The 26953-nt window shown below is 32.8% G+C and overlaps 2 protein-coding genes and 1 long non-coding RNA gene across 3 annotated transcripts; 1 reads left to right on the top strand and 2 right to left on the bottom strand.

The window, feature by feature from the left end:
- Positions 1-634: 634 nt before the first annotated feature.
- Positions 635-2865, top strand: LOC126884005 (growth arrest and DNA damage-inducible protein GADD45 gamma-like). Its single transcript, XM_050649783.1, has 3 exons — positions 635-908; positions 1750-1969; positions 2236-2865. The coding sequence occupies exons 1-3, from the start codon at positions 865-867 to the stop codon at positions 2449-2451; spliced, it is 480 nt and encodes a 159-aa protein (XP_050505740.1). The 5' UTR covers positions 635-864; the 3' UTR covers positions 2452-2865.
- An 8952-nt stretch (positions 2866-11817) lies between these two features.
- On the bottom strand, positions 11818-13077 carry LOC126883730 (uncharacterized). Its single transcript, XM_050649393.1, has one exon. The coding sequence runs from the start codon at positions 13075-13077 to the stop codon at positions 11818-11820; it is 1260 nt and encodes a 419-aa protein (XP_050505350.1).
- An 8513-nt stretch (positions 13078-21590) lies between these two features.
- Positions 21591-25818, bottom strand: LOC126884009 (uncharacterized). Its single transcript, XR_007697801.1, has 5 exons — positions 23722-25818; positions 23269-23369; positions 22817-22916; positions 22408-22508; positions 21591-21733 (listed from the first exon to the last, which is right to left on the bottom strand). It is a non-coding gene; the product is annotated as an uncharacterized LOC126884009 (long non-coding RNA).
- Between the last annotated feature and the right edge of the window lie 1135 nt (positions 25819-26953).

Raw genomic sequence — 26953 nt, 5'->3', positions numbered from 1 at the left:
TTCCCCCTTATTATGTTTTATGATATTTTATTTTCTTTTTATATTTTTAAATCATTGCATAACTTGTTCTTGTGTGTTGTTAATACCTTTAAACAACTTTAACAGTTTGTTATATTATGTACCTACCTATAATTTAATGGTCGTATCAATAAAGTATAATTACTCAAAAATAAATAGATCATTTTCTTATAATCAAAAATCCTAAAGACCGCAATTCACTTAGATTATTAGTTATATACCTACCTATAATATTACACATAATACATAATTTTTTCGAATAATATATTTTTTCTTACATTGAAAAAGCTTTTTTCAAATTTTTACTCAATAACCTTTTGAACATTTCCTTACCTACTCGAAAATTATTCCAAACCCTAATATATTTTCCCTTCTACAAAATATTTAACTGCCTAACACGAGTGTTTTTACCTCAAGGTCCAACAACTACTTAGTATTCGGTCGTTCAGTAGTGCTATGCAATTTGTGATTTTCAAAACAAAACAAAATTTTCCCTATGAAATCCCATTCGACCGCTGGTGAAAAAAGCCTTCGCCGAACAAATATTCCGTGAATTACAACGATTCACAGAGCCCCCACTTCGTTTATACTCGATCGGCTATAAAAGCGGTCTCAAGGATCCAAACGTCAAAAACGTTCCAACGCTAGCGAGTGATCAAGCGAATAGTAATTTTATATTAACGTGATTACAGTAGTATTGTGACATATTACACAACTTTGCATCCAGCTCCATCAGCATCTTTTTGGATTACAGTGCAGTGTAAAACAATTTCTAGTTTTGAGTGTTTAAATTGTTCAAAAGTGTATCGATCGATTAGATTGAGTTCTTCTACCAGTTCTTCAAAAATGTGTGTGGAAACTGAAAACCAAAAATCAGAAATGTTCAACAGGTGAGCATCATTTATTACTTCTAGAAATTTTTAACTTTCTCTGGGATCGATATTCATATAACCAACGAATTTAGACGCATTATTAATGCGTCTATATTCTTTGATATAAAATATAACTTCAAAGTTTTTTAAGATTCATAAAATTTAGATATCAAAATTTTTGTATTCATTTTTATTATGTAACTTTCTTGCATAATTTATTAGATACTTAAATTATATAGGTACGTACATACCTACTTTAAATCTTTTAGTATTATCACTTTATTCAGTAATTTTATCACTTTTTTCCTCTGAAGGAATTAATTTAAGAGCCGAGGCGCAAAATTTCGAGCCAATACTTTTTAAATTTTTTCGAATTCTGATAAAATTGATAAGTATTTTTGAAAAATTTAAATGCAGAATAAAAGATTACATTATTACCGAGAGCCGAAAGTCCTTTAGAATAAACAAAAAGTTTCTTTTGAATGAGATATTCAAAATTAAAAATCACACCCAATCCTCTCTTCTTTTTCACCCGCGTAACTTATTAAAATAAACATTATTATAGAAGTTTTGAGATACTTTCGGCCTCGATAATAATACAATCTTTCAATCTGCGTTTAAATTTTTCAAAAATACTTATTAGTTTTCCCAGGATTCGAAACAAATGAATGCAAAATATAACATGCTTTTAGTATGCCGCATGTAACAAATCGTTTTTTTAATGTTTTCAAGAATTTTTTTTCATGTGCATACTCTGAAAAATCTTCAATTAATACGTAAACTTAGCACTTAATAATTAAATAAAAACACTGACCGTTTTTAGAACAATGATATTAATTAGTTTTTTCTTTTGTTTCAGAACTAAACTAAGTCGTGCTATGCACGCCATGCTAACCCAAGCAAAATCAAACAGTCGCCTAATTTGTGGACTACTTCCTACCATAACCCACCTTGAAAGTTCACCTGAAGATGTAATATTTTGTCTACTTCCTCAAACCAGACCAGGCGATGCCAGTGCTCATATGCAGACAGTATTGCTACAGGCCTTTTGTTATGAAAACTACATACCAGTCATTCAGGTGGGTTTTATTATTTATTAGTTAAAATACCAGTAATTGCAGTCCTTTGATAGTTTGAAATATAAGAAATTATTACATTACTACAAATGTACTGCTTTTTGTTACTTTATTAAAATACTTTGTGCTTAAACAGAATTTTATACATACATACTTGCAATTTCTTATATTTCAAAATAACTAATATTATTTATTACACATTAGTTTCATAAAAAACTGTTTTGATTATTTTGATTAAATAACTAATGTGTTGCTTTCTTTTGTTACAGGTGGATAGCAGTGAAAAATTAGCTGATTATTGTGGAGAAACCTTCTCCGAAAACGAAACCAGTTATTGCACTTGTGCCATAGTAACCAGAGACTTTAGCTTGCCATCTACTCCAGAGGATGAGATTCCTATGTCACCCACAGAGAAGATGTTAGCAGATTTTTATGATTTTACCTTGGAGCAGTCAACAAAACCAATTATTGAATTGCCCAGTTGAATTTATTCTGATTGAACATACCACAATGAATATATTCAAAAATGGTTAAAAAAACCTGCAGTTGGCAGCATGGCAGCTACAGTGCTTCTGGAGTGATAGGTGCCATCATGATGTCTTGAATGACATAAGATGCATTTATTGTAAAGGTGTCTTATAAATGATGTGAATTTAAATTTATATTGGACACAAGATCCTATCTTGTTTTCCTTTTATTTTGCTTTGCTGCAGGAAGCAGGCATTGCAATTGTTGTAGGATTGATTATGTATAGATTGTTTGACATTAGGTACTTTAACATTATATTGTTGATAAGTTTATTTTGTAATAGATAATCAGAAGAGATTGTCTGTAATGTGTATGTATAATGTTGTTAAGACAAACATGTAAGATTTTTTGAGAATAAACAAGTGATGAAATTTTTTTGTTTCCTTTCTGTAGTCCTTGACTCTAGAGTTGCACAAGTTTGACTTGAATGTTTGAACTTGACTTGAGTTTGACCTAGTTTCTGACAAATATTTCAAGTCAAACTGGTCAATGGTACAGGTTTGAAAATTCAAACTGTTTGTCAAACTAGTTTGAACGAGTTTGAAAAATAATTTATTTAGTAGATATAATTTCTTGTCGAGATAGACATGTTAGTTGCCAATTAAGATAAGAAAATTAATAATACAACAAGGGCCGGTTGTTCGAACGCTAATCAACATTGATCACTATCAAATACTTAATTACTGTGACAACTGTCAATGTCAACTTTGGTTGGGTTGCCGAAAACATAATTATTGATGACAATTATGAAATTAGTTAATCAAATATGTTAATAATTATTATGTTAATTGACTAACTAATCTCATAATTATAATTAACTATGTTTTCAGCAACCGAACCAAAGTTGACATTGACAGTTGTGACAGTAATTAAATATTTGATAGTGATCAATGTTGATTAGCGTTCGAACAACCGGCCCTAAGTGCCACATAAAAGTCAAAATTTTCAATGTGTTTTAATTTAAAACTTAAATGTAGATATTTATTTTTTTCGAATCCTGAGAAAACTGATAAGTATTTTTGAAAAATTTAAACACAGAATGAAAGATTGCGTTATTACCGAGGGTCGAAAGTCTCTTAGCATAGGCGTAACCAGGATGATCCTAAGGGGGGGGATTACAACTACTGGAAGGTCTCTGTGGGCTATGGTGTTAAGCGTATAGAGCTCAAAGTACATCCCAATGGGGGTTATAACCCCCAAAACCCCCCTGGTTACGCCTATGTCTCTTAGAATAAATAAAAAGTTTCTTTTGAATGAAATATTTGCAATTATTAATAACACTAAATTTTCCTTTTTATGTTCACCCCCGTAACTTATTAAAATAAACATTATAGAAGTTTTCAGGGATGTTCGTCCCTCAGAAATAATGTAATCTTTCATGCTGCGTTTATTTTTTTTTAATTCTTATTAGTTTTCTCAGGATTTGAAAAAAATTAATACATTTAAAACACATTGAACATTTTGATAAGCGACATGTTACGCCTATGACCTTAAGGGTTACAATAAAATAAGACTATTTGGTTTTTCAATGGACAGCTTAAAATAAAATTATTTGGAATTTTTATGACTTTCTGTTATTAAAAAAGGCATTTATTTTATCTTAGGGACAGTTAAAAAAAACATGTGGTACCAAGCTGCTAGTTCACTCGAGAATATGTACCACAATACAAAAGTTAGTATTGCTGTATACTCGTTGGTATTTCTTTAAAATTCAAAACTAACCATAGGGTTATTAGACCTGGATCCCGCGTACCAAAAAAAGTTAATTAATAGTAAGCTGAAAATTTGTTAATAGCTTAACGGTGTCTAGTCGGACAAACTTTGATGTACGGGAACACTGGAACAGGGGAAGTTTTAATTGTGGAACAGTTTAAAATTTTGGAACGTCAGATTACGAAAACGTCCCATGTATTTTGTCGGTCAGAACATCCAATTGATTTGTTACCCTTTCATTAAACTCTCATGCAAAAATCAGACTGCTATTACTAACCAACATGATTCCTGTCATTTGACGTGTTTCACTCATTAAAATGCCAGTGGCGTAGCTGACAGGCCCGCAAGGCGGGGGGCCCCGACGTTGGGAGGGGCTTCTTAAAGCCTTCAAGCTTAATACATACTTCTACTTTCTGTAAATTGGGAACCAAAACATATTTTGTTGTTTTTATTCAATAATTCTTGATACCACTCAAGATATTTCAAAACACGATCAGCTGAGGTTTATTTTCCTGTATATAAAAATAAGTTGCGATGAAAATAATTTACCTTCCAAAGCAGAAGTTGTTGAAAGTGTTTTGGGATTTATTCGCATATTAGACCAAATTGCAGAAAGTCTTGTAAATTAAATTTTAAAATTTATACAATCAAAGCATCTTTCCGTACACAACTGCAAAGGAAAGGGTTATGATGGGACGTTATGAGTGGTGTATATTCAGGCATACAAAGGTACATAACTGACATTGAAAAAACAGCTTCCTATGTTCATTGTGCATGTGCATCCCGTAATTTGAACCTAGTGTTGAATAATGCCTTTGATGGTGTACATGAGTTGTTTTTTACGATATACCTAATTAAACGATTTTGTTTTTTTACTGCAAGTATTAAAAGTTGGTATGTACTATGTACTATTATGACTTTGGATTCATCGCGTTTGCCAACACTTAAGAGGTGAAACCCAGTGATCATCCAGACATGATGCTGTTATGGCTTTGCGTCGAGCTTTCCGACAAGTAATGAAATCTTTAACGAAAATTTCATTGCTATCTAAAAAACGATGAAAAATTAGAAGCTAATGCATTATTAGAGCATATGAATAATTTTTAATTTGTCGTTAATATTACTATTCGATCTAAAATACTTAACTTTATTAATCTAACATCAAGACTTTTGCAATCTGAAATGGCAGAGTTAACGGTCGCCCATCAACTTTTTCAAAAACCTCGTGATAATCCTCGAGAAATGAGAAATCCGTTTTCCGAAACTTTAGCAAAAGCAGCAGGAATAGCAGAATAGTGGGGTATTACACCAAAATTTAAAAATAAACGGATCAAACGTATTAAAAATTTTACGATGAGCTCAACTGCGACGAAAGAATAACTTATAGCAAAAAAAGTTTTGAAGTTAATGTTTTCAATGTACCCCCCCCCCCTATCTTAACTTATTTATTTTTAGCACGTAATCAAAACGGTCGGCAGGTCGATTTTTCAAATAATCATAGTACATATATTATAGCATCAATGTTTCGAACTTTACGAGATCCCTCTGCAGGTGACAGTCATAACTTTGATTTTTTTAAATGGGAAAGTAGGTACATCATGTGACACCTCTTTTAAAATCATTTGAAATACTGATTACAAAAATTTATAATACTTGCGCAAAATTTATCTTAAAAATTATTTTAAAAATTTATTTTATTTGCATTTAAATGCATTATTTTTTTAATCCTGAGAAAACTAATAGGAATTTTTGAAAAATTTAATCGCAGAATAAAATATTACATTATTATCGACGGCCGTAAGTCCCTAAAACTTCTATAATGTTTATTTTAATAAGTTACAGGGGTGAAAACGAAAATTTAGTATGACTTTTAATTTCAAATCACTCAAAAGAAACCTTTTGTTTATTCTAAGGGACTGTCGACACTCGGTAATAATGTAATCTTTCATTCTGAGTTTAAATTAAAAAAAAAATACTCATTAGTTTTCTCAGTATTCGAAAAAAAAAATGAATACATTTAAAAAGCATTTGACCGAAATTTTGGACAAGTATTATACATTTTTGTAATCAGTATTTCAAAAGCTTTTAAATAAGGTGTCACATGATGTACTTTCCCATTTAAAAAAATCAAAAGTATGACTGTTACCTGAAGAGGGATCGCGTAAAGTTCGAAACATTGATGCTATAATATACTATGATTATTTTAAAAATCGACCTGTCCGAGCGTGTTTGTCGGATTAAGATACATGTATAATAGGTTTTCATGTCTATTCCCAAAAAATCCAAGTATTAACACTAACTGATGAAGGCCAAATATTGTCATTTACACATTTTAGTAGTATACTGTTATTAGTTGTCGTTATGTTTATAATACGGGGCCCACAAAAATTTTCGCGGGGGGGGCCTCAATCTTCAGCTACGCCACTGTAAAATGCCCAGTTGGTGATAAATACCAGTCTGATTTTTGCATGAGAGTTTAATGAAATGGTAACAAATTAGTTGGAAGTTCTGTCCGACAAAATACATGGAACGTTTACGTAGTCTGACGTTCCAAATTTTTAACCTTTTCCACAATTAAAACTTCTTCTGTTACAGTGTTCCCATACATCAAAATTTGTCTGACTAGACAGTTAAGCTATTAATACATTTTCAGCTCGCTATGAATCAACTTTTTTTTTGGTACGCGGGATCCAGGTCTATATGGTTTTATATCTACAATTTAAGTTTTTTTCGGATACAGGCTACAAATAATGTTGGGTTTAAAAAAATTAATGTATAAATATGCATTAAGCTTTCTTAATAACTGGCGCGTTTATTGGGTTTTATTTGTCTGCCTGCTGCGGTTTAAATATCGTATCAGCCAATACATTTCTATGTTTATTAAAATTTGTCAAAAAAAATTTTGTTTAACGTTGTTGGGAGAGGGTGGAATTTCCCCTACCCCTCCCACCGTTGATCCGCCACTGAACAAATAAAGGCGTAGGCGGTCTCATTTAAAATTGAAAATAAACACATTGCGTAATATTCAAACTGTTTGAAGATGTTTGAATTCAAGTCAAACCTAAAGATATCGAAATCAAGTCAAGTCAAACTTTTTCATACAAAAAGTTTGATTTTCAAGTCAAGTCAAGTTTGTTGAGTAAAATCAAACTAGTTTGACTTGATGCATCTCTAGATACATAGATACATCTTTCATTTTAGTGTGCCTATCAAATATTACAGCATCCAAATCCTTTACTGCTACTTTTATTCAGTAGTAAAAAAACTTAGATAAAGAAAAAAAGATATTTTGTCAATCAATTATTTTATTAACAGTTTCAATAGTTTTTCCTTTTAATAATTCTTATACAGTGATGAGCGCACGCTAATAACCGGCAAAATAGCTCAAAAGATGGAAAACATAATACATTGCGAAACAAAAGGAGATGAAACTAGTGGAGGTGGAAATTATCGTTATAAACGTAGTAATTAACATTACATTATATAGTTCCCCACCTTTAGACGTCTGTGACAGGAGTATTTTATAAAATTATTCTACTGTCACAGTGACAGTTGTCATACTCCTCTGATACGTCTAAAGGTGGGAAAATATGTAATTTAATGTTATTTTTAAAACTGCTACTATAAAAAGTAGTTGGATATTTTAAATTTAGTTAGTACAGTGAAAGTCGTTGGTTATGTGGTTGCAAGAAAAATAGACTGTATTGTTGGCCATGTCTTCTGGTTTCTACAGAAAAAATAGGTGGACCAGGTTCACCATTTAAATAGTTTTAAGGGCCATTTTCACGCTACGTCTTATTGTACGTTTTGTGTGTCATGCAAAACGTACGACAAAACGTACGTTTCGTGAATAAGCGAATTTAATTTTTTCGATTCGACAAGACGTACGTTTTGCTGTTTTCACGCTACGTCTTATTGTACGTTTTGTGTGATAGGACAAATCTTATCACACAAAACGTACAATAAGACGTAGATTGAAAACTAGCCTTTAGAGTTTTAAAAAGGAGACATGAAATTTCTCCGTCACCTACATATAAGATGTATAGCCAATTTGATTCAGTTTGGCAAAACAAGAATCGAAAGTTCTCTTAACCAAGCTTTTAAAGAAAATATTGCTAAACACAAAGAGTTTGTTAAAAAAATAGATAGGTAAATCCTTAGTACACTTATAATATACCGTATGTTTTTTGGCCAAACAAGAATTAGCGTTTCGTGGTCATTTTGAGGGCGACGACTCTGACAATCGAAGCAATTGTAGGGAATCAAAATTTTGAAAGAGCTCAAAAAGCTTAAAAAAAATTACCATTGTTTTGATGAAAATGTTTATCAGAATCGCCCCTCAATGGAAGACACTGTTGTGCTAAGAACTGTATCATTGATATAAGTCGTTGTATTACATTTTTCCAATGACCAGTTTCTGAATTTAGAACTTTTTGTGTTTTTTCATTTATGATTTTGTCCGATTCTAGACTCATTGCTAGTTCTACCCACTGTCGCTGTGACTGTAGATGAGCTGGAGACTTAGTTAGCGTGGCTGGACAAAGCTTCAGCCATATGTTTCTTATTATTATATCCATTTTCAGTAAAGTTAATTTAGTTTAGTTCTGATCCTACTATTTTTATGCGATGAAGAAGAAGGCGGTGTTGTCGATTTTCCGTCGAATAAACCTTGCAATTTTTATTGTTTCAGTTACTTAATTCTCGTTTTTACAGTTGCATTTTTGCCGCTCTTGTTCATAATATTGATTTTTTTATAATATTAAAAACTTAAGTTATTATTTCTGTAATTTCAAAAATAGGCTGTCCTCTAAAATGGCCGCACCTGATTTCGCCGCCCTGAGCGGGCGCCCAGTTCGCCCACCCCTGGGGCCGGACCTGGGTGCCGTACATATACTGCTGTATTATAGGTGCGTTCGCGGGTACAGTTGACAAATTGTCGCCAACAATTTCTAACCTCACTTAATATAAATAATACCGTTAATAGATAAATATACAAGGTATATTTACTTTTAATTAATATTAATAACTAATTATTAAATTATACTAGGTAAATATACCTTGTATATTTATCTATTAACGATATTATTTATATCATTTTAAAGTGCGCATGCGTTTTGCTGCTAATTTGTCGCCGACTAGTCGCCGACAGGCTCCCGCGAACGCACTTATCACATCAGACTTAGCCGAATGTCGTAGATATACGTCAGTAATATTCTCTTTAAAAGACTGCTGCCTCACCGGTACGGCAGTTGGAAAACGCATTAGTCTCAGTACGACCGACGTACAGGTAAGACATGTATTATTTTTGGGGTTGTAAATAAAAAGCATTTGTAATTAATAATATTATTTAATCTTAAATAAGTAAATAAGTAAGCAGCAAGAAGCAAAGTTTTTAGATAGTTCTTCTAAAAACGCATCATTCTCAGTGGTGTGCTGGAACTTTTCAAGCGGCCCGGTGATTTTATAGAAAAGCGGTCTCCCATCCTTATTTTATCTTCTATTATCAGAATTTTTATTTCTTATTTATAAAACGAAAATACTTCTTCCTCTTCTTCTTCTTCTTCTATTTGTATAAACATGACTCAGTGTGTTTTTTCAATGTGCCTCTAGTAAGTTGTCGTTCCATCGTTTTCGTGGTCTTCCCACTGATTATCTTATTATTGGGGAACCGTCTTTCGCTGTCCTTAGCACTCTATTTATTGTCATTCGGCGTATGTGGTCATTCCATTCTATTCTTCGGTTTCTTACCCAGTTATTAATGTTATACACCTTGCATCTCCGTCGTATATCTTTACTTCTAGCTCTGTCCCATAGAGTTTTACCATCGATTTTTCGAAGCGTTTTTGTCCTGTCTCTGTCGGGTCGTGTTCCTCTCGCATATGTCAGTAGATAATCAAAGCCGGTATGACTATCAAGATAGGGAAATCAATGTGTTAGAGAGAGAAGTACCTTTCCAATGAGTAAGAGTGAGAAAGATGCTGACGTCACAGCGATGGAATCTACCATAGTTATTTTCCACTAGATGGCGCCACCAATCCGCCATTCTTATTCCAATTCGCCATTTTTATTCCATTTCAGTATTTTTATTTAAATTCGCCATTTTTGATCCAATTTTCCTTGACATTACGTCAAAGAAATCTACCATAGTTTAGCTATTAGCAGCTAGATGACGCTATTTTTAAATTAAAATAGTAAATAAATTAAAAATAAAACAATTTTCCGTTCTGTGCTAGTCGCCACGCTCTTCTTCTTTTTGTCAACTGTCTATTCTTCTTCTTTTACATAATATGTTATGTTATTTAAGCCAGTCACGTGCAGAAATCTAAGCTCTACGTGTTGCATACTATATTTTATCTACGACCGATAATTTAGTATGTTTAAGCGATGGTGACATCTCGTTAGCATTGGTCTGATTGGAGATTGTCATACGTTAAAGGTGTGGGGAGTATCGAATATGTTATTTGATCCATAAACTAACCGTTACGAGCTGCATACTATATTTTATCTATGACCATAAAATAATATGTTATTTAAACCAGTCACGTGTAGAAATCTAAGCTTTACAAGTTGCATACTATATTTTATCTACGACCGTAACATAATTTATGTTTAAGCGATGGAGAAAAATTAAACATCATGTCATAAAGGCATTAGATATGTATCTTTACTAAAACAAATTTGTTAGTAGCGTCATGTCTTTGAGTGAGTACAGACATAAAGTTGAACAGTTTCAAGATAAACTCATTGAGTTACAGAAAGATATTAAAGTATATCAGGATTTAAGAAAAATTATCAAACAATTAGAGAACCTACATATTAGCGATAGAACATATCCACTAGGACATATTCAACCATGGACGATAACACCACCAGCAGAAACATGAAAAATGAAATTAATAATATATTCGCATTGACATGTTTAATTTTAATGCCTGTATTTATCTTAATTTTAAAAATTATTTTTAAAAAAATTGTAAATAGAGGATTTGACACGTAATATAAAAATTTATGAGTAAATAAGGAGTTTTAATTAAAAGTCAATAGTTTTTTATATATTTTTATTATAAAACATAATTATACAGGTAATATCGTATTACAAAACCATTGGCGTAGTCGATCCACATTTCTTTCGGTACATAAAAACACTCCATTGGCGTGACAGGGGTTTGCATCAGGAGCAAATTTACAAACGCAAGGCGTATAATCAAATTTGCAGACATCAATAATTGTAGGAAAAACTCCAATCATATTACATTTCTGTTGTAAAAATCTGCTTTTTTGTTCTCCTCGAACGTAAATGTAATCGGCAGCATACAATAACTTGGATTCTAGTATTTGATTTATTTTGGAATATTCCACATCACCATTGGAATACCGAATGCCATGCACGTTTTTCTCCAAGAAGAATACTGTCTTCTTATCTTGATTAGTTAATGAAGTAAACGGGTGCGGAGACGTAAATATGTAATGATGTCGTTTAAAACCAATTTCAATGCTGAGTTCCTTGGGTACAAACCATCCATCTACCATAAATCCCTGTATGTCAACTAGAGCAATCCTCATGATTAAGCGTGGTGATTGATACTGAGGGACGTACTCTTTAAACCTACTTAAATAATATTTTTGATAACTTCTGTTAGAGGAAAGTATTCGAGTAGGCTGTCGTGAACAATTAAACAGTAGGCTCGAGTGCCTGCCGGAAAACCTTCATCTGCTTCGATTTCCAGTTTAACATCAACGGTTCCTGATCTGAATGACGTATCATCCTGCTTGGAACAGTCAAAAACAAATAAGGCATATTTCTTGAAAGCAGCATAATCTAAGATGGGATGTTTTGTTGAGGAAAGAGTATAACTAGGAAAGAATTCCGTATAGTTATAGTGAGCTATAGCATAGTCATTCTTTGCAAAATCCAATTGCATTCTCTCGTTAGGCCAGTATTCTCCATTAATAACCAATCGCACGCTGGACATTCTAATGTGATCAAATAACGTTGGATCAGCGTGTATGTCATCTCGTTTAGAAGTTTGAAAAGCCACAATGACATAGCGTGGGCGTTCAACAGATGAAGTTGTCTTTACACTCCATATCTCGCGTCGAGATCCTGACGTAAGTGAAGGTAGTTCATTGAGCTCCCATTTACGGAAAGGTATAGTTATCGGCACATTATTCTTAATCGGAGTCATTAATTCAATTTTCATATCATCATTGGGAAAGACATGCTTGACCTTGAGTTCCATGCTGGAAACAGTTAAAGATACTGTTGTTGTTGTTGTAGCATTAGGTTCTTTCACTAGAATACAGTCTCTATCATTGCGTGCTCGAACAAATCGAAACACTTGACGGCCATAGGTTAATTTATTGTAGTCGTTGAAAATGTTGAATATATGTTTTATCGGAATCAGTAGACTAAAGTTGTCTCCCGATATATGTGGATTATTCGGATAGTTCCATCCTGCAGTACTGAGAAACTTGGAATCTTCAGGAGTATAACATAACAAACTGCGAATAGTGCTAACTACACCTGGGTCTCTAACTATTTCCATATCATGTGAACTTTGGATATACGTACATGTATCAAACAAGAAAGCTCCAGCATTCGGTGCAAGAGAAACCACGCCATCACCTACTTTCTCTATACTTCCTTTAATTTCCAACAGCGTTTCGTGTATCCCAAAAAATGCATCTGATTGATTTATGATAAATTCGACAACGTCACTATTATTAAATGATTTGATGTATGGTGTATATGTCCGAAATTCTTCTTTTCTAATAGTATTATCGAACAGAGGTTTTTGGTAAAGATCGAAAATATGAGGTTGAGGCTCCTGCTGTTGAACCCCCCGTCGAATGTATTGACGTTTTGACATCTTTCAGCTTTAATCCAATGGCAACAAGAAAGGCTTTATTGGCGGCAGACACGTCACGTCGCATGCAGGATCTGTGTGAGACTAATAGATATTGACTTGTAGAGTTTTGTTTTATAATTAAACCCATTTATATCGTTTCCTTAAAATCCAAATGGAGCGTACTTTTCTCTCCTCTAAAATTGACAGGTCTTAATTCCTGATCGACTATACTAACAGTAATTTTGGTAATTTCACGTATACTGCTGCTTATTGGTATGTATATAGGGTTATGAGGACGTTCATCAATAGAAAAACCTGGATCAACATTTATCGGAAAATGCAGAATGGTGTGTACAGGTCTGTCTTCGTAGAAGGCTCCTTCAGTAATGTTGCATTCAAATAGTAGACTTGATACTTTTATAATATTTACAGGTTGGTCTGAAGAATGCATTTTTCCTGATTTTAACACTCTATTTGAGGAGAAACCCAATAATTTACCAAGACTATCTTCTTTCTCGAAAGTAATGGTATGATCTTGACAGAAAATTTCACATTTAAGCGTATTGTTGTTCGGTTTTAAAGTGAACTCCTGAACCGAATTGTATATACCCATTAATTTATTTCGAATGTATGCTTCGATATCGGTAATTTCATACGATCCTGATGGAATTTCGATATAACGCAACTTTGTACGATCATTCTGCTCATAGAAATAAAACTTTTCACCATCAATGTTTGGAATTGAATTAAATGTATGAAATCCCAACACTGCTACATAATACTGCCGTAGCGGATCAAGCACAAGAGGCACTTGAGGAGTAAACGAAAACTCGTTTGTAGTACTTGTTAGGGTCAATAATCGAGACATGACTGATAGGAGGTAAAAGGTGCAGTAAGTTAAATACCAAAATATGTTAAACATTTCTTTATTTTTCTTAGAATAATGTTACATGTTTTTCTTGTCTTATTTATATTTTGTTCATAATACGGTATTCTACAAAATACACATACACTTTCCATCGTCCCACAAACATCGCACCATACGTGTTTCTTATAGTCTTTCTTGCAAGGTAAATAATATTCTAGTGCATGGCGAATATCTTGTGGTAATTCATACCAGACATCAGCGCTTATATTTTCCATTATACAGAAACTTTAAGCACAAATGTCCACAGTTTATTTGGTTATAACTTTGATATTGATCGTTATTATAGACAATTCTTCCACCATTCAAATAGGAAACTAGTTCTTGAGGTGGCTTCAAGCAGCCATATGAATCAAAATACTCTATGTCTTTGTTTATCTTTCTGTAAGCTACCCAATGTGTACCAGGGTTTGTTGAAATGTCGAGATTAATTATAGCACATTCATGTTTACGAGGGTTACGAGGTAAATTATCTCTCATAAACACACCACGAAAATTTGGAATTTTAAGTAGTTTAACAAATTTATTCAAGTCCACATTGGTTAAAGGTCTATTAGGTAGCTTCAGAGGTAGTTTTTTGACTTTTTTAAATATAATCCAAAGCCTCCTTTAGCGTTTTTTCGAAGGTATAATCCTTTGCCTAGATGTTCCATAGCTGTATTATGACGTTTGTCCTCTTCTAGTTTCTTTTGAGCATTCTTTGAATCAATTACAGTCTTTGCGATGGCACTTGCACCACCAGCCAAACTACCAAGAGCTGATAAGCCTGCAAAGATGGGGATTAAAGGTAAAATACCACCAGATTTTGATTCGAATGGAATGATTCTTGGAACTCGTACATTTCTTTTCCCACCTATATTCTTCACGGCTGTTCTAGCTGCTGCAAGTGCAACTAGAGCTGATTTACGCAAATTTGGTGATGGAGGAGTTCGTTTCAACGTTCTGATAATTGGTTGTAGCACGTGTCGCTTAAATGAACCAACACCTTTACCACGTTTCATACCCATACCTAGTTTTCGTTTAACTTTCATTGCTGTAGTAGTCAACCAGGCAGTGGCTTTTTCACTCAAAGATGCGTCGTTTGCTGTAACTCGTTCCCACGCTTTGTTTTCCAATACCCAATCTGCTTTATGTCTATCTTTCAATGAATTACTATGAGAATATGCAATATCATGATCTCTCGCAGCTCGATCTAATGGATTTATCCCTGGATCTCCACGAGCTAGACGTTTCTGTAATTTAGTTCCAGGTCCTAGATACTGGTAACCAGGGGCATGCAATTCAAACGGTATATTGTTGATCAGAGAATTCAACACTCCTTCACCTTGAACGACTAACATTGAAATGAATCGCTTCTTGAAAAATTTCTTTATATAACCAAGCGCATAAAATACATCTTAATCACAATATGAAGGTCATTCAACAAGATAAGACACTAGCAGTGGAGAACTTGGATTTTGTCGATAACGTGGCAAGAATCAGTAAACATGGTGTATTGCTACCACATTCTTTTCGTGCTATCGTATGTGGCCCAAGCGGATGTGGAAAAACGAATGCTATGCTAGCATTACTGTTTGATCTAAATGGCGCTAAATTCAAAAATGTTTACGTATATTCAAAATCGTTGTTTCAACCCAAGTATCAGTTTTTGAAGGAAGTGTTGGAATCTGTGAAAGAGGTTGGCTATTTTCCATTTAAAGACAATGATGACGTAATAAGTCCTGACGAAGCTAAACCAAACTCAGTATTCATATTTGATGACGTATCTACGGATCCACAACAAACAATACGTGAATATTACTGTATGGGAAGACATAAAGATATCGATTGTGCATACATATGTCAATCATACAGTCGAGCAGGCAAACAACTCCTGCGTGATAATGCCAACCTTATTGTATTGTTTAAACAGGATGAGCTCAATTTAAAACATGTCTTTGATGATCACGTCTCACCTGACATGACATTTGTTCAATTTAAAAAAATTTGTTCTGAATGTTGGCAGGATAGGTATGGTACGTTCGTAATTGTTAAGGATTTCGATATTTCTAACGGACGATATCGTTTAGGCTTCGACAAGTTTATAAAATTGTAGTTATGATCGAAATACACGCATTCCATAACAACATGTTAGACAAAGAGGTAGCTGCACGCAAGCGTAAAGTTGCTGAATTAGCTCGAGTCATTCGCAAAAAGTATTTGGCATTAAAGCTAGGTAGGACAGAACAAGACGAGACGCTAAATAAACTCTTTGAACCCATAACTAAACCACTAAAAGATATTGCACAATCCTCACATCATGCTATTAATAAGAAGCTTAAACACGTCAAAAAGGAAGAGATGAAATCAGAAGAAGAGGTGAAAAAAGAAGATAGCGATGACGATGTTTTTTCAGATACAGTATCAACGAATCATGAAAATGAAGATTTAAAACAATATAAAGAATTAAATAATACTGAAGTTCATCACAATTCCATAGGCCATCTTAACGGTGCAACTGCAGAAAAATATCTTAATATTGTCAAACCGTTGTTTAAACCTAAAAAAGCAAAGAAGCAATCACCGAAAATTAAATCTACTAGATTAAAGAAACTGTCTCTCGAAGGTCAAGAGAAAGCGACTCGTTCACCACCGAAAACTCGGTCTACTACATCAAAGAAATCGCCTTTAGAAGTAGTAAAAGCAACTCGTTCATCATCGTCAGCAACTTCATCTACCTCCAAAGGATCAGGGTTCATCGATGCTTCTCATTTGATTTACAACGATAATCCTATTGAATATGTATATTGGGATGATCCAAATGAACTATGTGATAGACTCGAATTGTTGATTGCTTCCCAAGAAGCAGGAAACACATCCCATAGTAACGAAATTGTTGCCATTATCAACGAATTACGTGAAGCAGATATTATATATTAATGTTAGGTCAGATTAGACATCATTTCCAACATGAGTGTTGATAAGTTTGGTCGTCATCATTATCGTTCTAATGAACAAGCTATTCAAAAGCTGCGTGAAGGCTTCAAACAATCCATTTTAGATTTACAAAACCAGATACATGCAGTAAATAAGGATATTAAACGAGATCCTCCTGTATCAGGTATACATCTTTCCAACAAGAAATATGTAGATGACCACATTGCAAATATAAAAAATTTTCTGCGAAAAGAGATTACCTTGATGCAAAAAGAATATAGTTCAAAAGATACTCAACTTGAACAAAAAATTTCTGACTTTCAAAACTCCATCGGTAAGATTGAAAGCAAGTTTAATAAAAAAAATAATGAGTTATCTGATGCAAATAAACTGGCTGTCTTGAAAATATCTGATTTAACAAAAGAAATGAATGATTTACAAAAAGCAGTAAGTATCCAGAATGCAATAAAACAAGAATCTGTTGGAGAAAATACCGTGACAGTAGATAGGATTAACAAGGCATTGAATCTACAAAAAGCTGCAGAAAATACCTTGACAGTAAATAAGACTAACAAGAGAATAAATCAAATGTTGTCCTGAAAAATAATTTCCCATCGAAAATACTTAATAAATCAAATGTAACCTACATTACAGAACGCAGTAGATAACATTACTTCATGGGACAATCGTCTTAAGTTTAAATTCATAATGTCTAAAGAAAAACAACAATTGGTCAACGAATTACATAAACCAGCACGAAAAAATTATCCTCGTCGACGAACCGTCATTAAAGGACTAGATGATTTATGGCAGATGGATATTGCAGAGATGAGATCCTATGCCAATCAAAATAAATCTTACAAGCTCATTCTTGTCGTAATTGACTGTTTTTCAAAATTTGTGTGGACTCGACCATTAAAGACAAAAACAGGGGAGGAAATAACAAAGACGTTTGCAGATATTTTAAATCAAACTCAACGAGTTCCGAAAAATTTACAAACAGACCAAGGTACAGAATTTTTCAATTCCAAGTTTCAAAACCTCATAAGAAAACATGGTATTAATCACTATAATACCTTTAGTGTTAAAAAAGCAGCCATATGTGAACGAATTATTCGAACATTGAAGGAAAAACTTTACAAGTATTTCAGTCTTAATGGTACTTACAAATGGATAGATACATTGCCTCAAATTACAAAAGACTACAATAACACGAAACACAGCAAAATTCGACTTAGACCTATTGATGTTAATAAGTCTAACGAAAAAGAAATCTTACGAAAATATTACACTCACTTGAAAATTTCACGTAAAAGAAAATTGAAAGTTGGTGATATGGTGCGTATTAGTAAAAATAAACACCTTTTTGATAAGGGATATAAGCCAAATTGGACAACAGAACTATTTAAAATTACTGAAATTAAAATAACAAATCCCACAACATATTTGATTGAAGATATGACTGGAGCGCCTATTAGAGGAGGATTCTACGAAGAAGAATTACAGAAAACAAAAAATACAGACATTTACTTAATTGAAAAAGTATTGCACAGACGCGGAAATAAGATGTATGTTCAATGGCTGGGTCTCGATAGTAAACATAATAGTTGGATTAATAATAAAGATGTGGTTTAGTACTTTTTAATGCGAATGCAACCTTGAATAGGAGGGACGCAATATAAAAGACCGCTCAGCAACCTCGCTCTCAGTTAGTTCACCTCGCTCTTCAACATGAGTTCTCAAGATAGTGGTTATAGTTCATCAAGTTCTATTGTGGTATTCGATGATTCATCAAGTGAAATCAATTATGGTGCCGAACTAGACCAAGTTTTAGCAAAATTCGAAGAAGCTGCGAAGAATGAACCATACTACTTGTTAGAAGCCTCATTTCCACTAGATAGTTACATAATTAAAGTTGGTCTATCTCCAGCTAGACAGTTTACGGCATCCGTCATTTTATGTCAACATGCCATAAAAGAAGAATTATTCGACGGTCGAAGAATTAGTATAGACAAATTTGAGTGGAGTGACATAATTAACCTATTTTCACAAAAGATGAATGATTTTTTCTATGCAGACGAGTTTGATCCTGTCGAGTTTCAGTGTGGAGACTACTGCAAGATACGACAATTGGTGTTGGATTCAATCAAGTTCCTTGTTATTGAAAAACATGGTGTGGAATACTATTTAGATGAAAATGATGTTACGCAAATTCTACAAGTACACCGCAGTATAGTGACTCATCGCATATCGTTGTTGGAAAATTTAAACTTTCATGCATATTATACAAATGTTGTATATTTTTTGCAACAGAATTTTTGTACAGATACTAGTTTATGTGGTCCGTTTGAAGCTATGACTGCGTTTTGTGAAATTTCTCCAGCAGATACTTTGTTAAGCCATGCTATGAGAGAATATGTATATTATTATAAAATTAAAGTTGTAAATGACTTAAATAACTTTATTTGTTAATAAATATTATGTATTTAAACACTTGTGTTTTATTTTCGTAATATATTTACAAAAGGATAATGAAAAAATAATATTGTACAATAGTCATTTTATTAAATATTACTGAGGAAAAGTGATTGTGTCTTTTCACCAGCCATACATATTTTTAATATCCAAGTAAATGCCCTCAGCGTCTTAAAGCGATTATATTTTTGCTAAAAAATTAAGGTATATCACAATGCCCCCAGGGAAGCGTCTTAAAGGATTCTGGTATTAAATATCGTTTATCATCATAAGGACTTAGGGCCGTTTTTGTTTGCTCTATGCTGAATACTGAATGTTGATATGACCGAATACACCTTTGGTTTGTGCTTTTAATTTTGTATTCTTTTAAACAATTTTCAAAATCTTCAAATGTGATTATATTTTTGACTACATTATATTTTACACCTTTTGCTTTTTTGGTTATACCTAAATTTTGAATACCACAATCAATTTGTTCCTTGTTTAGTTTCAGTTTTAAACGTTCTCTCTCATTTTCTCTCTCTTCATCAGTTGTTTGTAATTTAAATGTATACATTTTTGATCTTAGACCAATAAAATGTGTAATAATTTTTCCATTAGCTTCATCCTTCATTAGACCGGGGATTTTTTTATTTAACCGTTCTATCATGTACGGGTTATTTTCCGAATAGTCAGATGTATCGAATTTACAGTTGTGTGCCTTTAAAACCTCCTTATATGCATCTAAACACTGTAATTCATATATAAAGCTATCTGTATCCATGTACAATAACATACAATTTTCTTCTCCCATCGTTGGAAGCATGAAGGAGTAATGAAAATCATACATACATAATTTTGATATGTCTAGGATTGCTGCACCTATATAATAAAGGGAGTGGTTTGTTTGTATGTGAAATTTCTAAAAGCAACATGATCGTATTTGGGAACAGTCATTTTACATTTGTTTATGTCTCTGCAGAACTCTTCGTGCTCCGCAAGTTTATTCCCGCTGGAAAAATAATTCATGCAGCGATCACAAATATATTTTTTATGTTCGTTCTTGCTTAACTGAGAACTTACCAACCTAGACATATCTTTAATCCAGCAATAATGATATTTTATTTCAATATTTTCATCGTCACTAGGAGGAGCGTCGTAATCATTTAACTTTGGAAAATATTTATCCTGAATTAGAAGCAAATTTACATGTCTATCAAGCTTGTTTTGTGTAAGTCTAGCAGGTACTACTTCGTAAAATTGTTTTTCCTTAATTTGATTTAATTCCAAAGCATAAACATTCACTGATATAGTATTTATTTTTTCAAATTTTGTAATATGACTTAAAGGCATTGGAGCTTCCAAGTCCTCCGTTTTCAACGCAGTACTGTAATATGGATATGCCGACGTACGTTCTGTATTTATTTTAGCAGGATAAAGAGAGCTAATAATCGCCCAATAAAAACAATTTTGATCATAATTTTTGATATTTATACATGCTCGACGCTTTTGAATTTGCTCAGGAAGTTTAATGTACGATGATCCGTTCCCAATTTCGACTTTATTGATGTTAACTTCTAATGAGATTACTTTAGAGAGAGCGGCACCTGAATCTTTTTCTGCAAACTCAGACATTTTTTTAAAAATTTTATCTTTGACATTTTCGCTAAACCAAATGTGTAAATCGGTTGAATAACTATCTATAATGACATTTTTAGTGCTAAAATGCATCAAATCTAAACTCTCACTGTCACCTGTCTTTTTAATAAATTCTCCCCACAAAGTAGTGTTGACTTTAAGTACTCTATTATATTTCAAAAGAGTTTTAACTTTTTGTCTAAATACCGCAAAAGCATCATCCAAAAACGGTCCTACATCCTTATGATATAAATTTATTATAACCCCTGTCTTAATCCGGCTTGCAAAACTTGAAGCGACATTTTCCCATTTTACTCTATTACGTAATTTTGAATTAAGTCCTAGACCAACATGTCTATTAAAATTTAAAATTATTCTTCGAAAATGTTTAAAATGTCCTACGTTTGACTGTAATTTTCTAGCAGTTCCTACAGGTAATCTTTTAGCTTTAATTAAATTATTACATTTGTAAATGTGTGCATTTAATCGCTTTAACCACACTTTAGCATCAATTGAAGTAAATTTATCAAAAATTATTTTGCGTAGTCTTTTAATAGTTAATAATAGATTATCCGACTGCTTAACTATTTCCTTAATCATTTTAATATATGTATGGCTTATAAAAAAAAAACAAAATCACTTACCCTCTTTTTTATTTTAAGTTTCAACGATTTTGAATTTGGCTGCTGGATGTTCGTTTCCACTGCAATGGATGAAACCTTGCTTATTTGTTGCTAAATCCACCTAAAACAATAACAATTTGCTATACTAAAATTCACTCTCTTCGAAAAAATAAAAAAAATGTATTGCTAGTGCGATTTTCGAAACCGCTGTAGAAAACACAAAAAAAAGACAAAAAACATATCTAATAGGAGGCTCTCTAATAGAAATATGTTGTAAAATTTCGATGCAAAATTCGGAGCAAAACTCTCAATAACAACTTGCTATACTAAAATCGAAAAATAGAAAAAAAATGTATTGCTATTACGATTTTCGAACCTGCTGCTTAAGTATTTAAACCCTGCTTATCTTTGCTAAATCCACCTAAAACAATAACAACTTGCTATACTAAAATTCACTCTCTTCGAAAAAATCGAGAAAAAAAAATGCATTGCTAGTGCGATTTTCGAACCCGCTGTAGAAAACACAAAAAAAGACAAAAAACATATCTAAGAGGAGGCTCTCTAATAGAAATATGTTGTAAAATTTCGATGCAAAAAATATAATTCGGAGCAAAACTCTCAATAACAACTTGCTATACTAAAATTAACTCTCTTTGAAAATAGAACGACAAAAATCGAGAAATAGAAAAAAAAAATGCACTATTGAGATTTTCGAACCCGCTGATTAAGTATTTTACTATATTATATGTATGGTTAAAAAAAAAAAAAAAAAAAAAAAAAAACAAAATCACTTACCCTCTTTTTTTATTCTAAGTTTGAACGATTTTGAATTTGGCTGCTGGATGTTCGTTTCCACTGCAATGGATGAAACCTTGCTTATTTCTTGCTAAATCCACCTAAAACAATAACAATTTGCTATACTAAAATTCACTCTCTTCGAAAAAATCGAGAAAACAAACAAAAAGACAAAAAACATATCTAATAGGAGGCTCTTTAATAGAAATATGTTGTAAAATTTCGATGCAAAAAATGTAATTCGAAGCAAAACTCTCAATAACAACTTCCTATACTAAAATTAACTCTCTTTGAAAATAGAACGAAAAAAAATCGAGAAAAAAAAAAATGCATCGCTAGTGCGATTTTCGAACCCGCTGCGTATTTCACTATATTATATGCATGGTTTACAAAAAACAAAATCACTTACCCTCTTTTTTATTCTAAGTTTCAACGATTTTGAATTTGGCTGCTGGATGTTCGTTTCCACTGCAATGGATGAAACCTTGCTTATTTCTTGCTAAATCCACCTAAAACAATAACAATTTGCTATACTAAAATTCACTCTCTTCGAAAAAATTGAGAAAAAAAAATGCATTGCTAGTGCGATTTTCGAAACCGCTGTAGAAAACACAAAAAAAGACAAAAAACATATCTAATAGGAGGCTCTCTAATAGAAATATGTTGTAAAATTTCGATGCAAAAAATGTAATTCGGAGCAAAACTCTCAAAAACAACTTGCTATACTAAAATTCACTCTCTTTAAAAAATAGAACGAAAAAAATCGAGAAATAGAAAAAAAAATGCACTATTGAGATTTTGGAACTCGCTGCGTATTTCACTATATTATATGTATGGTTTACAAAAAACAACATCACTTACCCTCTTTTTTTATTCTAAGTTTCAACGATTTCGAATTTGACTGTTGTATGTTCGTTTCCACTGCAATGGATGAAACCTTGCTTATTTTTTGCTAAATCCACCTAAAACAATAACAACTTGCTATACTAAAATTCGATCTCTTCGAAAAAATCGAAAAAAAAATGCATTGCTAGTGCGATTTTCGAACCCGCTGCAGAAAACACAAAAAAGACCAAAAACATATCTAATAGGATGCTCTCTAATAGAAACATGTTGTAAAATTTCGAAGCAAAAAATGTAATTCAGAGCAAAACTCTCAATAACAACTTGCTATACTAAAATTCACTCTCTTTAAAAATAGAACGAAAAAAATCGAGAAATAGAAAAAAAAAAGCATCGCTATTGAGATTTTCGAACTCGCTGCTTAAGTATTTCACTATTATATGTATGGCTTATAAAAACAACATCGCTTACCTTCTTTTTTTATTCTAAGTTTCAACGATTTTGAATTTGACTGTTGGATGTTCGTTTCCACTACAATGGATGAAACCTTGCTTATTTTTTGCTAAATCCACCTAAAACAATAACAACTTGCTATACTAAAATTCACTCTCTTCGAAAATAAAATGAAAAAATCGAGAAAAAATGCATTTCTTGTGTGAGATTTATATAAAATATATCTAAAATAAAGGTCTCTAATAGAAAAAAATTTCGGGAAATGTTGAAGGGCGCGGAAGTAGAGGTTGCTCACTTACTCGATGGACGGATCAAATACAGAAAGCCTGTGGAAAAACATTCTCTGAATCTATATGAGGGAAGCTCAGGACAGAAGCAGATGGAAAGAGATAGTTGCGCTCGTATTATAGGGAATCACGACACTCAGCAATGAGGAAACGACTGAGGAGGAGGAGGAATAGAAAAAAGTTGCAAAATTTTAAAGCAAAAGTCTTTTAGAGTAATTCGATTAAGAAAATTATATATACACAAGTTACAAATAAGCAAACATAGATCTAATATGTATGAATAAAATCGAAATTACTAAAAATTTGGGATTCTAACCTGCTGCAACGCTACGAAGCACTAGATAAAACAGAAACCAAAAGACACATCATTTATTTTTGCTATACAAAATTTCACTCTCTTTGAAGTGGATCAAAGAATGTCAGATGATATTTCTGAGAAAGACAGAAACAAGTTGGCTAACAGGTTTATTTAGTAGAATTATGGAAGTTGGACAAAGCCAGACGAATGGAGAAGCACTGTATTTATTAAAAAGAGACAACAATGTACAAAGAGCAATATAACTATCACATATGGGCAATTGATAGACGGATACGTGAAAATCAGTTCGGCTTCAGGAACAAAGAAGCAAACTCTCATATATAAGAAGCAAAAAATATTGAGAAATACTAGAAAAATAAAACCGAAAAAATATATATCTAAGAGACAGTCACAAAAGTATTTTAGTTTAATTTTATTGAAGAATGGCATATAACACGGTAAGAATATAAATTAAAAATCAGAATAAAGTAAAAATAGTACTCACCTTACTGCTATGTTGACTGCAATATGACAAATGTACTTAACTGCCTCGAAAACTCGAATACAATATTTTTCCCTGCTTTTCTCGTTTTTATATCAAAGTCCAGTAATTATATTGATGGGTCTTTAATTACTGTATTTTCTCCATCAATTTGTGACGTATTTTTTAAATTACCTTCTAATTGCTTTGCTATTAAGCAAAGTTTATAATATTTTTCCATATATCATTTAGCTATTAAATAAAATTAAATAAAGTTTCTAATATAATATATCTTTCCATATTAGCAGTGGCGTATCTACGAGGAAGGGAAATTTCATTTTTCTATGTCATTTTATTCTGTTAAATAATCACGTGAACCAATAGGACTGAAAATACTAAAGCCTTTTTACATGCTGTTGTATTTCATTTTTTTATTGAACCAATAGGAGTTCGATTTTTTACTTGTGTATATATAATTTTCACAATCGAATTAGTCTAAAAGACTTTTGCTTTGAAAATTTGCAATCTTTTTCTATTAAATATCTTCCTTCTAGATTTTTTTTGTCTTTGTCAACTCAGTCGAAGTTCTTTTTCATATCGATGAATTCAATTTGTTTTATGTGTGGGATTTTATTTGAGATCATATTTAGAACGAATTATGGTAGATTCCTTCAACGTAATATCTGTGTCAAGACAAATTGGAATAAAAATAGCGAATTGGAATAAAAATGGTGAATTTAAATAAAAATGGACTAAAAATGGCGTCATCTAGCGGCTAATAGGTATGGTAGATTTCTTCAACGTAATGTCAAGGAAAATTGGATCAAAAATGGCGAATTTAAATAAAAATACTGAAATGGAATAAAAATGGCGAATTGGAATAAGAATGGCGGATTGGTGGCGCCATCTAGTGGAAAATAACTATGGTAGATTCCATCGCTGTGACGTCAGCATCTTTCTCACTCTTACTCATTGGAAAGGTACTTCTCTCTCTAACACATTGATTTCCCTATCTTGATAGTCATACCGGCTTTGATTATCTACTTATGTCATTATTGGTCTTATGACTGTTTTGTAAATTCTGCCTTTCATTTCTTTTCCGATATTTTTATTTTTCCATACTGTGTCATTTAGATTACTTGCGGCTCTGTTTGTTCTATTCACTTGATCTTCCACTTCTGTTTAGAGTCTTTCGTAGCTAGATAGTGTGATGTCTAGGTATTAAAACTCCATCACTTGTTCTATTAGCCCTCCAGCTCCAATTTACATCTTATTGGAATTGCTGTTATAACCATGCATTTTGTTTTTTTTTTGGGAAATTAACATGTTAAATTTTCTGGCGGTTATGTTAAATTGGTGCAGTATATACGTTGTAAGAAATGTTTGATCTACTGCGAAGAGTTGAGTACGAAAGCAATAAAATTGGTCTGAAAATCAATAAAGCTAAAACAAAAATAATGGTGATCAACAGATTCGACACAATTTAACTGACTAACATGTTACAGGTATACCAAATAGTAAATACCTTTCTCTACCTCGGGTCTAGTACAAATGAAGATGGTAACTGTGAAGCAGAAGTTAGGAGACGTATTGCAAAAAATGCGATGAGTCGCCTAACTAAAGTTTGGAAAGACAGATCTATCTCTCAAAATATCAAGATGAGACTGGTGAATGCCCTTGTATTCTCAATATTTCTATACGGGGCAGAGACTTGGCCTCTTTGAGTCCAAGTGTGAGAGCGGATGCCTTTGAGATGTGGTGCTGGAGAAGAATGCTGCGCATACCTTTGACAGCCCATAGGACAAACGTTTCCATTCTAAACCAACTCGAACTAAAAAAAGGCTGTCCACAATATGTCTGCAACGAATTCTGCAATTCTTAGGTCACGTGGTTCACAGAGGTGACGATAGTTTGGGGATATTAATTGTTTCTGGAAACGTTCCGGGGAGAAGATCAAGAGGACGATCACCAGCTAGATGGTCCAACCAAATTAAGAATTCAGCTGGAAAGTTATTCTACGAAGCACTCAGAGCAGCTGAAGATAGAGACCAATGGAATAAAATTATTAGAAATATTGGAAGAAAGCACGATCCTCAGTAATGGGGAAACGACAAGAGAGAGAGAGAGAGAGAGAGAGAGAGAGAGAGAGAGAGAGAGAGAGAGAGAGATACGTTGTAAATCATT

This window comes from Diabrotica virgifera, chromosome 4, assembly GCF_917563875.1.
Source record: "Diabrotica virgifera virgifera chromosome 4, PGI_DIABVI_V3a".
Classification (NCBI taxonomy): Eukaryota; Metazoa; Arthropoda; class Insecta; order Coleoptera; family Chrysomelidae; genus Diabrotica; species Diabrotica virgifera.
This window is presented reverse-complemented; position numbering and strand designations above follow the sequence as displayed.

Excerpts from the sequence above, each read along its gene's own strand:
- LOC126883730 (XM_050649393.1), bottom strand. The coding sequence starts at position 13,077 with ATGTCAAAACGTCAATACATTCGACGGGGGGTTCAACAGCAGGAGCCT.
- LOC126884005 (XM_050649783.1), top strand. The coding sequence starts at position 865 with ATGTGTGTGGAAACTGAAAACCAAAAATCAGAAATGTTCAACAG. Across the intron at positions 909-1,749 it reads AAATCAGAAATGTTCAACAG|AACTAAACTAAGTCGTGCTA; the intron begins GTGAGCATCATT and ends CTTTTGTTTCAG. Across the intron at positions 1,970-2,235 it reads ACTACATACCAGTCATTCAG|GTGGATAGCAGTGAAAAATT; the intron begins GTGGGTTTTATT and ends CTTTTGTTACAG.